We start from the raw sequence: 18,237 nt of genomic DNA, 5'->3' as shown, positions 1-18,237 counted from the left end.
TTTTATTTATTGATTCTATGTTTATTGTTTGCCCGGCTTCTGGCCTGCAAGTTATAAATTTTTTTTAATGCGGTCCGAATTGCAGCAGGAGTTTCAGGCCCCTGATCTATATAATGAAATGCCATAGTACTCAAACTATGTAATATGGTAAAAATATAGTACTGAAACTATATAATAAAATGTGAAAAAAAAAAAAAAAAAAACACTATGCGTTTAAAGGAGTATACACCAAATTTTGATTGCATTTTTATTCTTATTGATGTGTAAGAGTTTAATGTATATGGATGATTGTGTGGTTCTTGCCTATAAGCACTGAATAATTTATAATTGAATCTTTCTTTCGCCTGTTTCGGTTTCAGTTTCGACAGCTGGGTGTGATGTCAGTCAAGTCTAGGTCATGTCAGGAATGAAAACACAGTGATATAATCGCTGCTTCTTCATTTGTTGTGATTCCTGTTCTTGGGGCAGTCTGGAGAAAAAAATTTGTTTACAAATTATTTACCGGCCGTAGGCAAATATCAATTGTTGACTCGTGTACAGTAATGTCTGGAATGTCTTGCGCATCATTAGAAAGAACAAAACATTAACCCCCAAAATTAGGTGTTCATAATCCTTTAACAACAAATCTGTAATATTTTATCATGATGTGGTCACGTGGTGGAATGTTCCGAGATGTCAAGTGAGTGCTGTGAATTTCATTCAGAAATAGCATGATGATTGACAGCAGTTACTTTTAACGTGGGCCAGTGCAGCAGCTACCACTATGATTTCATGACAGGGGAGGGCTAAAATATTTTCTTTAGGCAAAATGACTGGCGTGATCTTTGAGCTATATTACAAGCTGCTGGCAGCTGCTGAATTATGACGGGTGGGTTGCAGACAAAACATTTGCAAATGCGTCATGGGCACAGTAAAGCCGGACCATGTGCTTTATGTTCAACTTGAAATCGGCAAAGATGCTGCAAACAGGATTGTTCACATTGCACTCAGTTGATGTGACCTTTGCTTTGTTTGAGTGCCAGTAATGCGTGTGATAGATTATGAATGGTCATCAGATAGAGCCTGAGGTATGTGTGGCCTTGGCTACTGTATTGCTGTTTTATCATCCCTCACATGACCTAGACTTGACTTTGATGTCACAGCCTTCGCTCGGCTGCTAAAACTGAAATTGGTGCAGGTGAGAAAAAAATTTGTTTACAAATTATTTACCGGCCGTAGGCAAATATCAATTGTTGACTCGTGTACAGTAATGTCTGGAATGTCTTGCGCATCATTAGAAAGAACAAAACATGAACCCCCAAAATTAGGTGTCCATAATCCTTTAACAACAAATGTAATATTTTATCATGATGTGGTCACGTGGTGGAATGTTCCGAGATGTCAAGTGAGTGCTGTGAATTTCATTCAGAAATAGCATGATGATTGACAGCAGTTACTTTTAACGTGGGCCAGTGCAGCAGCTACCACTATGATTTCATGACAGGGGAGGGCTAAAATATTTTCTTTAGGCAAAATGACTGGCGTGATCTTTGAGCTATATTACAAGCTGCTGGCAGCTGCTGAATTATGACGGGTGGGTTGCAGACAAAACATTTGCAAATGCGTCATGGGCACAGTAAAGCCGGACCATGTGCTTTATGTTCAACTTGAAATCGGCAAAGATGCTGCAAACAGGATTGTTCACATTGCACTCAGTTGATGTGACCTTTGCTTTGTTTGAGTGCCAGTAATGCGTGTGATAGGTTATGAATGGTCATCAGATAGAGCCTGAGGTATGTGTGGCCTTGTCTTGAGTCCTTGCATTTTTCTTAACAGGTGGATCCATTTCATACCTTGTTTGGCTTGGCAGGGCTGTCCCTGCTAGGAGATGAGAGGCTGAAACCTGTGAATCCAGTGTTCTGCATGTCCGAGGAAGTTGTGGCACGGCTTGGTGTGAGGCACCAGTTACTCTCTTTGTGATCTGGACTAGGAGCATTGGCTGGAACTCATCTGAGCTTTCACTGTAGCACATCATTCATGCTGCTTTCATGAGCAGCTCTGTGTTGTTGGAGGGCAGTTGATGTGGTTGTGTAGTCAAAGATTTATCATTGATGTTTTTTTTCTTTGTGGGGAGGGGCATGTGCTGTATTGAGGTGACTCTGGTTCTGTTTGTATAAGGCAGCAAGGTTTAGTTATTGAACCCGTTCCCTAATTACTGAGGCGGTAAGCATGTTTACACGAAGCACTATTTAGGCAATATAAAAAAAAATAAATGCAGTCACAAAGCATGGCACATTAAGAAATAACTGGAATAAATGTGAGACAAAAGTTAGAACTTACAAATTTAAGCAAATCGCTTAGGAAGCACATTAAATCATTCCTTTGTAAAAAATAAAAATGAAACGTAAAATAAATGTGATGATTAATAAATAATAATAAAACAAAAGGCCATTCCAGAAGTTACTCAAGGCCATTGAAATTGGTTAGGTATACTATCTGTAAAACTACACGAATCAGTGGTATTGTCTTCCGAATTTAAATGATTCTTCTCTTTGCATGTTTTCAGATGAAATGAATTGTAATTTATGTGCTACAGTTTTGCATTAAGAATTGTGAGCCCTTCACACATTGCTAAAGTGATGTGTTGTAAATAATGGCAAACCTACCATATTTGCATGTAAATAATGCGACAACTATAACGCAACGAGGAAAGATCGATACCTCACAAAAATAAAAGAAAAATGTATGCACACACACACATGCACACATATATATATTACGGTTATAATGAGTTCTCGCTCTGTTCAAAGAAATAACAACCGAGGGCTAAGAAATAAGTGAAGACGAGACAGAAAAATAGGCAAGCAACAGATACGTCAATATTATTTGAGAGGCAACACTTCAGGAGATGTGTATAGCAAAGTCTCAGACTCATAACGCAAACATCAGTGGGCGCCGTCATCAATATGCAGCCTGTCACTGCTTCTTCATGTTTTCCCAATCTTGTAGTTGTTCACCCTTCTGTCCTTTATCTGTTCCACATAAATCTTTAATTCCTATCTCCTTCTCTACAGTTTGCGTTGCCTTCTTTTCACTTTTGGAGACACCTCTCATTTGCCAGTGTGCACTGTGCATTCCCAAGGCTGTCAAAAAGTTGGCGTTCAGCTTGCCAGTCTAGTGGTGAAGATAGCTGTAGTTATCCTGAGGAGCAGTGGCAGTGAGAAAAAAGAAAACCAATAGCCATACTTTGATTCTGTTGCAGTGCTCGATACATTCTGCAACTGATGAACGAAGGAAAAAGCTCACATTATACAGTTGAGCCCGGATAAATCGAACTCGAAGGGGATCGCGAAATAGTTCGATATATCGATAAGTCGATGCACAGAAATCGGATTGAGATGTTGGTTGCGATCGTGAAAAATGATATCGTATTTGTCGCGTAGTTAACCCACTTGCATAATGAACTTGTCCCCACTTTTGCCCTCGAGAATTAAAAAACAAAAACAAAACCATTCGGTGGCGTGTACTTCCGTTTTGGCCATCGCATCCACAACTCATTTGTTGGCAGTGCGCCAAGATGCTGCACAGCGATAACGTCATGACATGTCTATCTTGCGACTATACTTTTGATAGCTCCTGCGGTAGCGGGGAGCGAACTTGGCAGAGTGTCCGCGATGGCTTGATTGCACAAGCCTGGTTCAATTTATCACGCTGTGCTTGGGGCGGGCGTAGTCCACTGCCACAAAATCATTGGAAAGTGTGATAACTGCAAATGCCGTTTGAAGCGAACAGTGCTAAGCCGGTGTCATGATCGCAGCTGACCGTGTGCTTTCATTGACTCGCAAAAAAACAACAAATATATCGCTTCTTAACGTCTGCAGCCGCCATAGCTTATGCTACGCTGCACATTCAGCATGACGAGGATGGTCAACTCTAGGAAAAAAATAAACCAAAAATTGCTGCTTCTTAACGTCTGCAGCCGCCATAGCGTATGCTACACCACACGTTCAGCACGACGGCAAGGATGAACGAAGATTTGCCGCTTCTTAGTGTCTGCAGCCGCCATAGCTTACGCACGTTCAGCACGACGACATGAGACGGGGATCACACGTCAGGCGCCGTGCAGAGCGTTCAAAACACACTGGAGAAAGCGTCCGACATTTTGTCCTGTGTGCCACGGGCTGAGCTGGCTTGTCTGCGCATGCGTAGTGCATGCTGTTGCGAACGAAGACCAGGAAAGAGAAAGGAAGGGAGAGATAAAGCTCTGCAGAAGAGTGGGCACGCACTTGCGCTTTGCTCTATTGCATTTTTCCCCTCTCCCAAACACCATGGCTGCATTGGTTCTCTCTCGTTTCTTCACACACATGGCTTGCAATCGTCACATGCTGGCATGCGGCAAATGATCTCTGCAAATGCACGCACCTTTGGGGGAAGGGTGTGGTGTTGCCCTAGACCAGCCATTGCAGAACTGTGCCCTCTCATTCCTTCCGTGCGTGGCTTGAAAACGTCACGTGGCAAATGGCCGAGGGTGATGCGATTGTCTTTGGGGAAGGCACACCGTTCAATGCTTGTTGCGGAGGTCGATGCATCGAACGACCGGTGAAATCGAGTTTAATATACGACGCAGCTTTCCTATACTTTTACATGGGATTTTCAAGGGGATAATTCGTGAGTTTGATATAACCAAAATTCGAATTATTCGGGTTCGATATATCCAGGTTTATATGTGTAATTACAGTAATAAGAGGGCACAAAGGGACTATGAGATTTCAGAGACAAATTTATATATAGTGTGCATCATGCCCTGGGAAATTATCATCCATGTAGTGTTGTTCCTTATGTTTACTTTTGGAGCATGACTTGTTTTAAAATTTTGATGCAGAATGATCCTCGTTATTTTTTAAGCAAATCTGGCATGTTGCATTTGAAACCAGCATCGGCGACCTGTGTTGTTGGGAAAATATTATTATAATGGAATTTTTAATGCATCAGCTTATATCTAGAAGATACATTTTGTTACTGAAGAAAAAAAAATTCTAAAATTTTTTTGTTTACAGTTTATGGGGTTTAATGCCCCAAAGCTATTCTGGCTATGAGAGACGCCGTAGTGGAGGGGTCTAGAAATTTCAACCACCTGGGGTTCTTTAATGTGCACTGACATTTAGTTTTAGATATGCTTGAATTAAGTATGTAATGACTTATGAAATATTGCCTCCTGTCAGTTCTTGGGTGTTGGTTTTGATTGTGTCAGTTTTTTTTTTTACCGTTGTGCTTATATTTTATGTGCAGTAATAACCGCTTCAACTGGTCTACTCGATGTGTTAGTGTGTTTTGTACCTTGTGCTTTCATGCTTTTTTGAATTTTATGTAAATGTATGCCACTCCTGCTTGGGCGTTCAGCCTGCAGTATGTTCAAAATAATAATAAATAATAAAAAAATAATCACAAAGCACACTGGCGCCTTGCTTTTCGCGTTCATCGAAAAGCGGCCACTGAGGCTGAGATTCAATCCCACATCCTTATGTACAGCAGCTGAGCACATTAAGCGTGTTAACCACTGCAAAACCGTGGAAGGCAGAAATGTTTTGAGGTGTGTTATACATGCTTTATATATTTTAGGCATATACAAAGGGTAAGCACAAAACAAAAAAATGCAACTTCTCGCATGATGGTGCAGTGATTAGGACACTCAACTGCTGAGCGCATAAACACGTAATCAAATCCCAATTGTGGCACCTACTTTTCGATGGAGGCAGAAAGCAAGGCTGTGCTTTGAAAGTGTGCTGTGCGATGTCAGTGCACGTTAAAAAGCCCCAGGTGGTCGAAATTGCCGGAGTCCTCCACTATGGCGTCTCTTACAGCCTGAGTCGCTTTGGGACGTAAAACTCCATAAAGCAAGCAAACCTTTGGATTTTATGTCATCATGCAATGGAAGTAGCAAAGGGCCATGAAAAATGTGCCACCGATGTCAAATAAGTCTGTGCAGTTGAAATGCAAAGAGGTGTTTGGAACAAGAACATCTCAATGGGAGAGATTAAAGGGACACTGCAGCACATTTTGCAAAAATTGGGCGTTCAGTAGAAACCCACAGTTTTTCATGCTGCGAACTCGAATATCAGATTTAAATTAGGCAGAAGAAAGCAGAAATAGCTTTTTTTGAGCAGAAATACGCAGCCCGCGCGAAGGGGCTCAACGCGGATTGCGCCACCGCCTGTGATTGGCCAAGACGTCTCGTGACGACATTTTGAAGGCCGGGGAAGCTGCCGATGCGGCTCCTTCGCTGCGCTGCGTGCTGATCGCAGCTCTCTGCGGCTTTGTGAATGTCATTATGGCATGCCATTTCCACATGAATGACCATCGGGATTTTTACCACATGCATTCGTACCAGATGCGCCCACAAACAATGCAGCACTTCCGTTGTGGGGAGCGTAGGCTTGGCATGAAAACTTGCTTTGGTTAGAGTAAGGCATTTTGAATAGTAGTGTGTGTCATTATTAGCAGAAACTACATGGCCCTCAGCGAAACCTCGGCCCGCATTTTCCTGGGAAGGAAGGGCAGCGAACAATGCCCTAGCCGACTACCTCCGTCTCAGGCCTCTTGCCCCGCCCGAAAGGTCATTGTTGTGAAGAATGGACCCAAGGCTTGGTGTACCCAATCCTGCTTTGAGTGCCAGTTGTCGTACCTTGGGGAAACGAAGAATTTTATAGAAAGGGTGAAGCAGTACACAGCTGCCACCAGACAAATGAACAATAAGCGAAGCGTGGTTGCCAAGCTCTGCAATGCATGCGAGGCACTGACGGGGCCGTTGTGCTGGAGACCCAAGTGAAATGCGCGCAGAATGCTGCTTGATACATAGGAAATTTAGAAGGCGTAGAGAACCTTTCCCTTTTATCGTGCTCTCACAATACACGTTTAGTGAATTGACGGCTGACATATGTTCAAAGCCAAGCTGCAGCTGCTCTGCACCCATACCTTCATGAGAAAACCATGCTCCAAAATGTGTTTTCTTACAAGAGCCTCGTTGTTTTCATTTCTAACTTAATTTGCGTCCCCAAACTAGACAGGACTATGTAAAATGACGAGGCAGCAATGGGTGCAAAATCACAAGGCCACATATGAACAACTTCAATGATTGCTTGCGTAGATGCATCGAAAGAAACCTCGCTCTGTACGCTCTTTACCTGAATGCACCTATACTCAGCTGAGATGTACACTCCTTACCTTCTAAAAATGCTCCCGTAAGGGTTCCAGGAACATACTGCTATGCGCTACGCCATTAACCGCGTGATCCCGACTAGCTGTGCTACAGACGTCGCTGATTTCCTCCTCTACGACATGATGCTACAACACGGTGCCCCTCGTGAACTACTCACAGATCGTGGTCGCTGCTTCCTCTCCAGAGTGGTTGACGAGCTACTTCGTGTGTGCACCGTGCGCCAAACATTTACCACCGCCTATCATCCTCAGACCAACGGCCTCACTGAACGCTTCAACCGTACGCTCACAGATATGTTATCAATGTACGTCTCCGGCGACCATCGGGATTGGGACATTAATCTGCCCTTTGTAACATTCACCTATAACTGTCTCTTTTATCTGCTCTTTGGCCGACACCCATTACTCCCCTTTAATACATCGCTACCCACTACTGATGCCGCCACTAGTACTTACGCTCGTGATGCCATCTCCCGCGCTAATGATGCTCGCCACATTGCTCGCGACAGGGTCTTTGCCTCCCAAGGCTCCCGGCAATCTCGTTATAACAGTCACCACCGTGATGTGCACTACGCCCCAGGCTCTCTCGTTCTGCTCTGTCTCCCATCCTGCCGCGTGGGCTTGTGCGAAAAACTTCTATCACGCTACACAGGTCCCTACCGTATCTTGCACCGAGTCACTGACGTCACATACGAAATTGAACCTTTGAACCTGAAGTCTTCTGCATCACGAGCTTCTGACATTGTGCATGTGACAAGACTCAAGCCGTATTATTCACACCCTGCTTCGTTTACCTAGAACGCACTAGGACTGTGCTTCTGTGGCGGGGGTAATGTTATATGGTGTACTATGCTGGCATTCAGCAAGTGAAGAACGAAGTGTCTGGGTGTGTGGACAAAGACGACACTGAGTGTAGGGTTGTGCGACTAAGCGGTGCCCATCGATTCCAGAGTGGTGTTGCCCATTGGTGCATGATTTCCGCTCGTAACAATATCAGGCACGTGCCGTGCTGGAAAGCATCTCTCAAAGCCTTCACAACCTAGCTGCGACATAGCAGTGGGCTCTTCTTAATCATCTGCTAGTTCGCAAACATCATCAGCATGTGCTGCTGATGAGTTGTATATGTTTGGCACAGAAGCCATTGCGCGGAGCTTTTGCGCAAAAAAAAAAAAAAAGAGACGCGAGTACACCCATGCACCGATGCTGTCTCCTCGTCCCATCGAGAGATTGCACTCTGTGAGCGGACCGCAGTCAACACTAAATGCAACGGTTCACATAGAAATGAAACCTGAATAGTCAGAAAGTTATGGAACTACAAAGTACAAACCTTACCTCCCTTTTCTTCCTTTAATAGCTGCGGTTCTACGGAATGGTGACTGTCCTGACCCATTGTGCAAGGAAATATAAGGAACCGCGTCATGGTTCAGCCATGCCTTTTTGTCAAAGCCCGTTAGGGAAAAACTGCATGTACTCACAGTTACGCAAATGCTTTGAGTAAAGTGTTTCCTTTGGTCGGCTTGCATTTTATCTTTCTTCTCAGTTGCTCCACATTGCGCTGCGAGCTTTTGACATGATGAAAGATGAGATCATCGCGTCCACAGCTGTTTGTGCATCCGAACACATGCAGAGTTGTGTTGTATCAGGTGCACAACACTAAGTTGACGTGTGTTGTATGTCTGCAACGCACGCAAGACGAGGAACAGCGGATGCCGAAAGCCCCCTCCGTTGGCCCTGAATGCCTCCGGCTCTTCACAGTGACTTCACGATGGACGGAGAAGCGAGGTTTCTCTCTCCGCTTTCCTCCTCTGTAGCAGGCGCGCGGAGCACGGGAAATTTGGATTGCGCAGGTATTTTATGCATAATCGAAAAAATAACTTCACAGACATGATTAAAAAATAATCTACCTCAAAAATCTATAGTATGACACATTTGAAAACTGCTGCAGTGTCCCTTTAAGTACTAGTGGAGTTGCCGTTTTTGGTTTGAAGGTTTTTCAAGCTGCTCCTACAGGTGGTAACAAATGTGTCATATGTTCTATTAAATCATTTACACATATATAATATAGGTCCCTTTGGTTTTTGTTGGAACAGGTTTCACTCAATTTTCGCATCCCAAACTGACTTGTGAAAGATTGGGTTAGGCCCAGTTTCTCCACAAATATGCACTGTTGGGGAAAATAAGGTTTCATCATACACAATGCTGTAGGCACTGCACAGAAACTATCGAGATTTATTTCTTATTTACACTAGAATGCTGTTTCAGTCAACTGCTGACATTTTTAAGCATCTTCGAACACTTCATTTAGTCTGTCAATGAGTTCAGAAATTTTGTCTTAGAAGAAAGCGACAAGAACTTGGGCACTGATGGGATGTGTCATTGGCATCATTGTATTAGGCCTAACCCAATCTAATGTAGTTGTGCAATGGCGCAATGATGTTGAATGTTTTGTAGTGTACAAACGAAGGTAGACAGGCCCAGTAGAGACATGGAAGTGCCATACAAAGGCACGGTAATGTATGCCATAAAATAATTGTAATAATTCAGGAAGACATTTCTGACTTGGTGTGGAGTTTTGTGGTGTCTGCTGCCATTCACTGTAAATTCTGGTGTACAGCCCATGGGCTATGTTTAAAAGTTATAATTTTGGTCTTTGTGGACTACCTGTAGGTTCAGAATGCAGGTACGGCACCTTTTTTCATTATTGCCCAATATAGTTTGAAATGCCCAATGCAGTTCTGTATAATTGGTACATACCTGATGTGGACTACACACCGTATGTGGACATTCTATAGTCAGATACAAGTTAAGTCTGCATATACAATTCCTCGGTGACTAAGTAGTTCGCTGTTAAGGCGTTTCTCATTACCTAACCATCAGACCAAATTAAAAGCTCGAGAATTTCGGTGCCTATGGCTTGTTTTGTGTAGTCTGATATTAAAGAACTGATGCTGTTTGCTTTTCACCAGAGTAATACACATGCCGCAAATCACTGCGGATAGTTAGCAACTGCTGTTTCTTTAAGCTGTATCTTACTACAGTAAAAAAACAGCCTTGCTGACAGTGCAGCCTGTACAATGGAAATTACAGTGCTGTTTATAGATGCATTGGCTTGTAAAGAGAGTATTTTGTGCGCAGCACCAAGGCATACATTAACAGTAAATTACTTTTGATGGAAAAGAACACAATAAGAAGTTAATTATTACATTTTTTTGGTGGAATAGCTCGATTTCTGTGTTAAAATTAAATGAAAGAAAGTGCCCAGTTTTTGCTCTCCTCTCTTTTCTCCTGAATTTCTGGAAAACAAACAAACAAAGGACTTTACACATGCATGATTCCCTTGTCCCTCTTGCACAATATGCACCCTTCAACAGCTGGCCAGCTTGCCTGGCAACTCGTGAAATGCCATGGGATTACCCCTTCAACGTTTTTTGTGCTTACATTCCAGTTGCTCGTCTGTTTCATCTGATCCAGTCAGTTACAGCCATATGAGACAGTGCAGCTAATAGAAATATTCATATAGACCAACCCCGATCTGTGTCGTAAGCATAATGCGGCGGCGCTTTTGTCGCCAGGCTGGGCCGACTGGGGGTGAAAATTAGGGTTAGCAGCCATAGGAATACATGGAAGCGAAAGATTTCAAAGCAGTTTTCTCATTTCACGGGGTACCGATGATGTCGTTATTCCGCACAGAGCAACTATGAACATCCTAGAAAAGATAGTGAAAGTATGAAATCTCATTACCGAGGCGAAGTATTTTTAAAACATCGCGAAATGTAGGGGGATGCGAGTTGGGAGGGTGACCCATAGAAACACATGTAAACACAACTTGCCGCAACATTTTTTTCGTTTTGCAGAGCACCAGAAGTGATAGCCGGTCGTTAAACGTTGTCCAGCGCTTTGAAGAAGTGTGTGACAAAGTATGCTGAATCATTGCGGTGGCAGTCTACTTTTAAAACACCTCGTTGTCTAGAATCTGAGTTAGAAATGCATTGCGGTAGCGCGGCCCATACAAAATACATGTAAAGAACGGTTCGCAAAGAAATTGACTTTTGCAGCTGCGAAAGCAGTCGTTTGTTAAGAGTTGGTACATTATTTTAGGCCATGAATATACGTATGCAACAACATTTCGCGTCTGACATCTCTGTAAAGCATATTTATCAATAAATATGTGCGTCGCGACGAAACCCCAAGTCTGAAACCAGTCGCCCAAGCAGCTTTTCTTTTGCTTTTTTTTTTTTTGTGAATGTCTTGAACCACGCCCCGACATCATGTTGTATGGCGGAAGTAAAAAGAAAAAAAAACACATTGCAAGGGCTGGCGGTTTGCACGAGCCAAGTAAGGCAGTGATGATGTCGTCGAGACGTGGTTCATTTTGTAAATTGAGAGGAAAAAAACGCAAAACGACGCCATTGCGTACTGAAAACATCGATCATGGCTAAGTAGGCGGGTAAGTACTAAAATGAATGAATATGTAGTTGCGTCTTGATACATGCATGCGGTGAGCAAGTCGTAAGCAAACATTTTGACAGGCTCTATATTCCGACATTCGTGTGCGCGCTGCATGGTCTGCGCCGTACGCCGTACCCACCTGATTCAAAATAATTGTATGCCTCCAGGGACTTGTATGCCTGGACTGTCTCTGCAGTGAAGTGACTTGGAGGAAACATGAAATGCACTACAATGTTTACTATGCCCAATAGTGTAAGAGCACCCAAGTCAGCCTTGAGGACTTCCCAATGTGTTTCAGACGTAGCAAATGGGTCCGGGTGCACAACGCCGTCAGTGTATCGCTTTTCATTGTTGAAGTTGAAGTTGAAAGTTTATTTTTGTATAAAAAGTAATCGGATAAAGCGCTGTTTATCCGATTCTGAGAAGCTTTTCACATAGTCCGACATTGCTGCATCACACACTACATTCCCTTGCAAGCACTGAAAGTCTAACGATTTACAGGCCTCTTCACAGCATGATAAACTGACCGCGGCCAGTTGCAGACGACTATACACCACCGGCGCTATCTCTAGCAAATGCTATAGCAGACGCTTTGGACCTGGAAGCGGCTGCGCCATCGTCTGCTGCAATGCCGATTCTTGTTTGGTCCATATTGCCGTATGGCGTTTGACAGCTGCTTTTTAAATGTAATTCTTTCTAGGCTGTATCACTTGAGCGATAGTGTTATCAAGCTAACTTACCCATGCGTCAGCATATCGGACTATAAACAAAACTCTGCGATTTGCTACACCCAGCTTTCTTTTTGGGGGTGTCTGGATTCACAACACACATTATTCGGGGAGTTTTAAAAGTAGATTGCCTCCGAAATGACCTACCATACTTTGTCACACATTTCTTCAAAGTGCTGGGCAGTGTTTAATGACCGGCTACCACTTCTGGTGCTCTGCGAAACGAGAAAAATGTTGCGGTAAGTTGTGTTTACATGTGTTTCTACGGGTCGCCCTCCCAACTCACACCCCCAAACATTTCGCGGTGTTTTAAAGATACTTCGCCCCTGTAATGAGATTTCATACTTTCATGATCTGTTCTACGATGTTCAAAGTTGCTTTGTACCGAATAACCTTGGCATAGGTACCCCGTGAAATGAGAAAACTTGTTTTGGAATCTTTCGGTTCTATGTATTCCTATGGGTGCGAGCCCTACTTTTCACCCCACAATCGGCTGCAGCGCAGCGAGCGCCTCCTTTGTTTTGTTTGGTCTATACCTGACCGCACCTCAGAGGTTGTTGGTTCGGATTATACTGGTGGCATGTGATTTTTTGTTCTGCTCTGTATTAAATTATTTCCGCAATTTCATTATTGTTTCACAGTGATCAGCACCAAAAAATAATCTCCTGTGCTTTTCTTGGTGTCAGTAGCTGTTGGCTCCCTTCATATGTAGCACCTGTCATCTTGTGTTATACTATAATTATTGAGTGGGTTGGAATAGCTGTACAAATCACCACAAATGGCCTGCTGGGCACAAAGGGAGTGGCATGCCCAACTGTGCAATCTTGACTAATTTTTAAGTGTGGTGCTATTGTTTGCAATGTTAGCCATTCACAGACAGAGAAGCATAAGGTTGAGAGCTGTGATTTTCCTTAAGGTGCCCATTATTGATTGTGCTTGGTGAGAAAACATTTCTGGGAGTTGCTATGCAAATGGTAGCAGCTGTACCACCTGTTGCATTATAGCACTCAAGTAAGGCTTATGATTTCACATTAATGCCACCTGTACTGCATAAATCACATGCGAAGCGGCTTTTTGTTTATGTTTTGCACTTTGTCTTTTTTCTTGCTGGTTCATATCCAACATGTTCACTGTGGCTTGGAGCACCAACAGTTCATATGGCACACTGATGCTGTGCTGCAGTAAATATCTGCTTCTTTTTTCTAGTGCCATAGTGACATTTTTGAGGCAAGGGAACTCAAGGATAAACTTTTTGTGGTTTTGCTTGGGATGGCCGTGCTTTAGGCAAGGTCATATTATATTTGCTTGAAACCTAGTGGCTCGCTAGTTAGTTCTGCATACTGGAGTTTGCAGCACAGTAGTGACAAGGACGAGACGAGAAGGACACAAACACAATGCATATTATGTAGTAAGAACCACTAGTTACCGAGTGGGCATGGCAGCACTACAGAATTTATCCACGCCTATAGACATCTTTTTGGGTAACAGGTTAATTAACAGAAGGTGTTTTTCAAGGCAGAAACACAGGACAGGATACTGTGGAAAATGGGCTCATCGAAAGAAAATCTGAAGAGATTTATGTAGTGGTAATGAACTTTATTTAGGACTCAAATTAAGCGCCCAACAGGTCGGCGGCCTGTTGTACCAAGGCTAGTTGGTCCTTCAGTGGCGATTTATGTAAGTTTTCATTTTTCGTCGCACTGTAACCGATTGCAATGATTCTTTATTGACTTTTGCCTCGCTTTGATACTTTAATAACTGCTTGTTTTCTTTACCTTTTTACCCACCCTGCTTGGACCTGTACAAGATTTTCAGTATTGAATAAATAAAAAAATATGTCTCTCATTCACAGGTACCAGTGACATGAAGTATGACATCATTCCAAATGTTATCACCCACCCATGTCCATGCGACATCAGATGGGTAACTGAAACTGATCTAGCTGGCTTTAACTAATCGAGCTCAAGTTTTAACAGTGGTTACTATGAACTAATTGTTTTTTTACATGCTGAGTGACCCATTTTCTGTGATTTATTTCTCGCTGCATTTTTTGTAATGCAACTAAAGTTGCACTTCATTATGCAGCCACTGCAAGCTACAAACCAGGTGTGGCAGGCCCCTTAGTTCCCTCCTCCTCATCCCTGGAGGAGTCAGCAACCTTGTCATACTGCAAAGATTTTGGTATGTGGATCAAGCAACATGGTGCTCCATTCTTGTGGAACCCACCTTCACAGGAAATTAACGTTTGAAGAACAGAAAATACACAGGCGTTGTTCTTCCTTGAAAAGAACAGTTTCAGAAGCACTTAAAAACTTCTGCCAAATTCGCCAGCCTTATAAACTCTCCTCGTTGTGCACAACTAAGCTTCTCATGGCAAAAGTTGTGATAAACACTTGACAGATTATGGGCTTGTCGTAAGGTTTCAAGCACTTAGTGCATTGAGACGTTAGGTCAATGTATAGTGATAAAAATAATTGGGGAGATTTGAGTTCCACTTAAGGGTATTATGCAACAGTGTTCACAGCTCTCGTTTGCCAGCTTCCCTTCTGGATCCTCATCCACGTACATGCACTTTGCTACTGGTATGTGACTAACCTTATAACTTTTACCTCTATTATCCCACGCTTACTAATTAGCATACAGTCGTTCACTACCAGATTGTATAAAGGACCACCCGACGTAGGTATAAGGCCCCCTTAAACCATGCCGTATGAACTTACCTGTGTGGCCAAGGGGCAGCGTGTTTCATTCGGAATCCAAAAGTCCCAGAATGTTGCATTCCGATGTCATCCTTCCATCTCAATGGCAAAGCTTGAGTTGGCAGTGCCTGCTGAATTGGCATGTCATATGGTCTCGTTACGTACATTACACAACACGACGATCAGTCGGTGTTTGGCCGTGTCACCAACCATTTGCCACCTGCCAGAACCATGCCTGTGTTTTTTTTTCTGACAGTGCGACACCGGATTTTTTGGGGCCTTTAACACTATTTCATTAAAAATTAAGACACTTGACTTGGATCGCAATTGGGACGATTGTTTTTTAAACATTGCTGTTTAGTACCCACCCTACCATGGGTGTGCAGTGGTTAGGGCACTCGACTGCTGTGCCCAGGGATGCGGGATCGAATCCTGGCTGCTGTGGCTGCTTTTCGATGAAGACGAAAAACAAGTTGGCAGTGTGTTTTGTGATGTTGGTGCACGTTAAAGAACCTCAGGTGGTCGAAATTTCTGGAGTCTTCCACTACAGCGTCTCTCATAGCCTGAGTAGCTTTAGGACGTTAAAACCCATAAACTAAGCTAAACCAGACTGTTTAGCACCCAGCCATGAGAAGTGAAAAAACAAAAAGCTTTTTATAGAAATCATGGTGCATTCTTTTAAGGAAAAGAACCTGCCAGTAGGGGCCTGTCACCCCACTTTTTTCTTTCAGTTGCAGATAGAGTGGGCTTCTGCATTGTAAGTAGGCTGGGTACTTTCCAGTTTTAAAGTGAAAGATGCCGATAAACATCCGCTGGTAAAAAAAAAATTCTGGAATAGGTTAAAACTGAAGAATGGCAATTTCTGTTTTTGTTCATGCTAGCCTAGGACCCATTCTTGATGAAAAATTTTCCAATTTCCTTCCCTTCAGCGTAGAGAAACAGGCCAGCAGGCACTTAAAAAAGCAGTCCAAGGGGGTAGATGCTGTAGGCTGTGCCATGCCGGCCACTGAAACACACCCACCTGCTTCTTCGTTGCTGTAGCAATGGGCCATTTGTGAAAATCTGTCACCCTCTGCCTGAGGCTTGATCTCCAGTTCAAAAGGACTCATTCCCAGATGACACTTCTGCATTATTCGTGGAAGTAGGAGACCTGCCTTTGTCGCCATCCTGTTGGTGGTAGTTTGTTCGTTGTTCGTCTTTGGGGTGCCGAGGGGTGAAACAAACTTTTAAGAAAGTGGTGTATAGCCCCGCATTACAGTGCAGAGGCCCGTCTCCTTCCATTTCCTGCCTAACATTGGCAGGGGGCTACGTTTGAGTCAACTGGCAACTTTCCCCAGCCTACTCGGAAGGGGAACTTTCCTGTTTGCCTTTTTCTGTCTTTTTGCTTCTCTAATCTTGAGTGCTCTTGAGAATATTTAGTTCACACCAAATAACTTGCTGAAAAACCCAGATTTCAAACGTATATAAGAGCCGGAAAATCAGGGTGTCAAACCAGGACCGAACCCAAATTTTTGCCTGGAACTAAAACCGAACCGAACCTGAATTTTTCCGCCATCTTGGAATGGAACGCAAATCGGAGGAACTGTTCTCTGGTATGGTTCCGACCAACTTTTGCTGGCAACTTACCTCTATTATTTTTTTATTTTATCGCTCCTTGTGAAAGGCTGTTCTTCTTTATTTCCAAGGTGCCACTGCATGCCGCAAACATTATTACCATATTGAAAAATCATCCCTTGCAAAAAAAGATTTCAAGAACAAAGAAAAATATATTGCCACATGCATAGCACCAATCTCTGATGCCGGGCTATCTTTTCATCCCAAACACAGGTAGCCGTTGTATTGCGCAATGGCGCCGTTCAAGGAGAAAGTTGCTCCATTCGAGAGCCTAGCCCCCTAGGCAGTGAAACCATAGCACATAATTCGTATGTTTAGTCATATTTAGATCAATAAATATATAACCTTGTACAACTCAAGAACGAAATGACGATACTGTTAAAAAAATGCCACGCAAATCATTTTCCTATCGTTCGACGACGTCGCAATTAGTCACATGGAATGCATAGCAGCCGTATGTGATGTATCGTCAGCTGATGCAGTCTGATTGACAGAGACTGCAGAATAATAAAATTACAAGAGTTCAATGCTGCTGAATCAAATATTGAGCGAAAGCATTAGCTGTGGGTGACCGAGCAGTATTCTTCTTCCTCAGCCCACATATAAAGCCCCGCTTTAACCAAGCCGTATGAATGTGCCTTAGTTGCCTATAGGAGTAACGTGAATGCCAGGGCTCTAGCAGGCTGATTCTGACATAACCGTCTCATGTGAAACGAGAGACCCAAGTTGGCAGCTTCTGCCAACTGAGCCGTGGCTCCGACCACGCCACGCCGACCGCTTGAGTTGGGAGCCCATCTCTCGCTTTTGTGTCACGTGGCGTGTGACGTCACAGCGTCACGTGGGTAAGACGTGGTTGTCGCCGCGCTACGCCGACCGCTTGAGTTGGCAACCCAGCTCTCACCCTAGTGTCACGTGGGGTGTGACGTCACAGCGTCACGTGGGTAATACGTGGCTACCACCGCGCTACACTGAAAGCTCGAAACCTAGAGTAGTATTGCTTTCGCAATAAAACCCATGCTGATAGTGGGAAGGCTGCCTTGGGCAACAATTTAACAGTCTGTTCTTGAGTTGTATCTGAACTTACCACAGTGAAGCACCGATGTTCAAATTATGACTAAATATAACTAGTCTAGCCTGAACGTAGTTCTAGAAGAAGGTATATAATGCACCTATGCAGGCAACCATGACGTGCAACAAGACTGTGGTCACATCGCGTCGCGGTCACAGGAGTGCGACTATTAAATAATTCTCTTAATTCTCTTAATTAATAATATTTAAAATTCTCCAGCAAATACAATAATGACTGCAACCCCAGTATGTGGTGGAGTGGACTTTTGCCAATGCCTTTCGGGCTACAACACATGGGTGTTTTTGCGTTTCATCTCCATAGAAACACGAAATGCAAAGGCGTCCGTCCGCATGTTGTGCTATATGTAGTCACACATGTGGTATATACATCGTTAGTCTTGGAGTGTGTGCTTGGTCTGACCATGGATCTGCTTTAAAAGTTAGTCGGAGCCGGACGAAATGTTGTTGCACATGTAGTTGTATAG

General features: G+C 43.4%; 1 protein-coding gene across 2 annotated transcripts in view; it reads left to right on the top strand.

The window, feature by feature from the left end:
- Nucleotides 1-14,216, top strand: part of RabGGTb (geranylgeranyl transferase type-2 subunit beta) — a 48,880-nt gene extending 34,664 nt beyond the window's left edge. For both annotated transcript variants that reach the window (XM_084585892.1, XM_084585891.1), the window contains exon 10: nucleotides 1,816-14,216. In XM_084585892.1, the coding sequence (XP_084442018.1) occupies nucleotides 1,816-1,959 (144 nt within the window). In that variant the 3' untranslated portion in view covers nucleotides 1,960-14,216. The remainder of the gene's footprint in view (nucleotides 1-1,815) is intronic.
- Nucleotides 14,217-18,237: the final 4,021 nt, after the last annotated feature.

Source organism: Amblyomma maculatum, unplaced genomic scaffold (genome assembly GCF_055883805.1).
Source record: "Amblyomma maculatum isolate TAMU_Amacu unplaced genomic scaffold, ASM5588380v1 scaffold_13, whole genome shotgun sequence".
Taxonomy (NCBI): Eukaryota; Metazoa; Arthropoda; class Arachnida; order Ixodida; family Ixodidae; genus Amblyomma; species Amblyomma maculatum.
The sequence above is the reverse complement of the archived record's forward strand: the minus strand, read 5'-3'. Positions and strand labels throughout refer to the sequence as shown.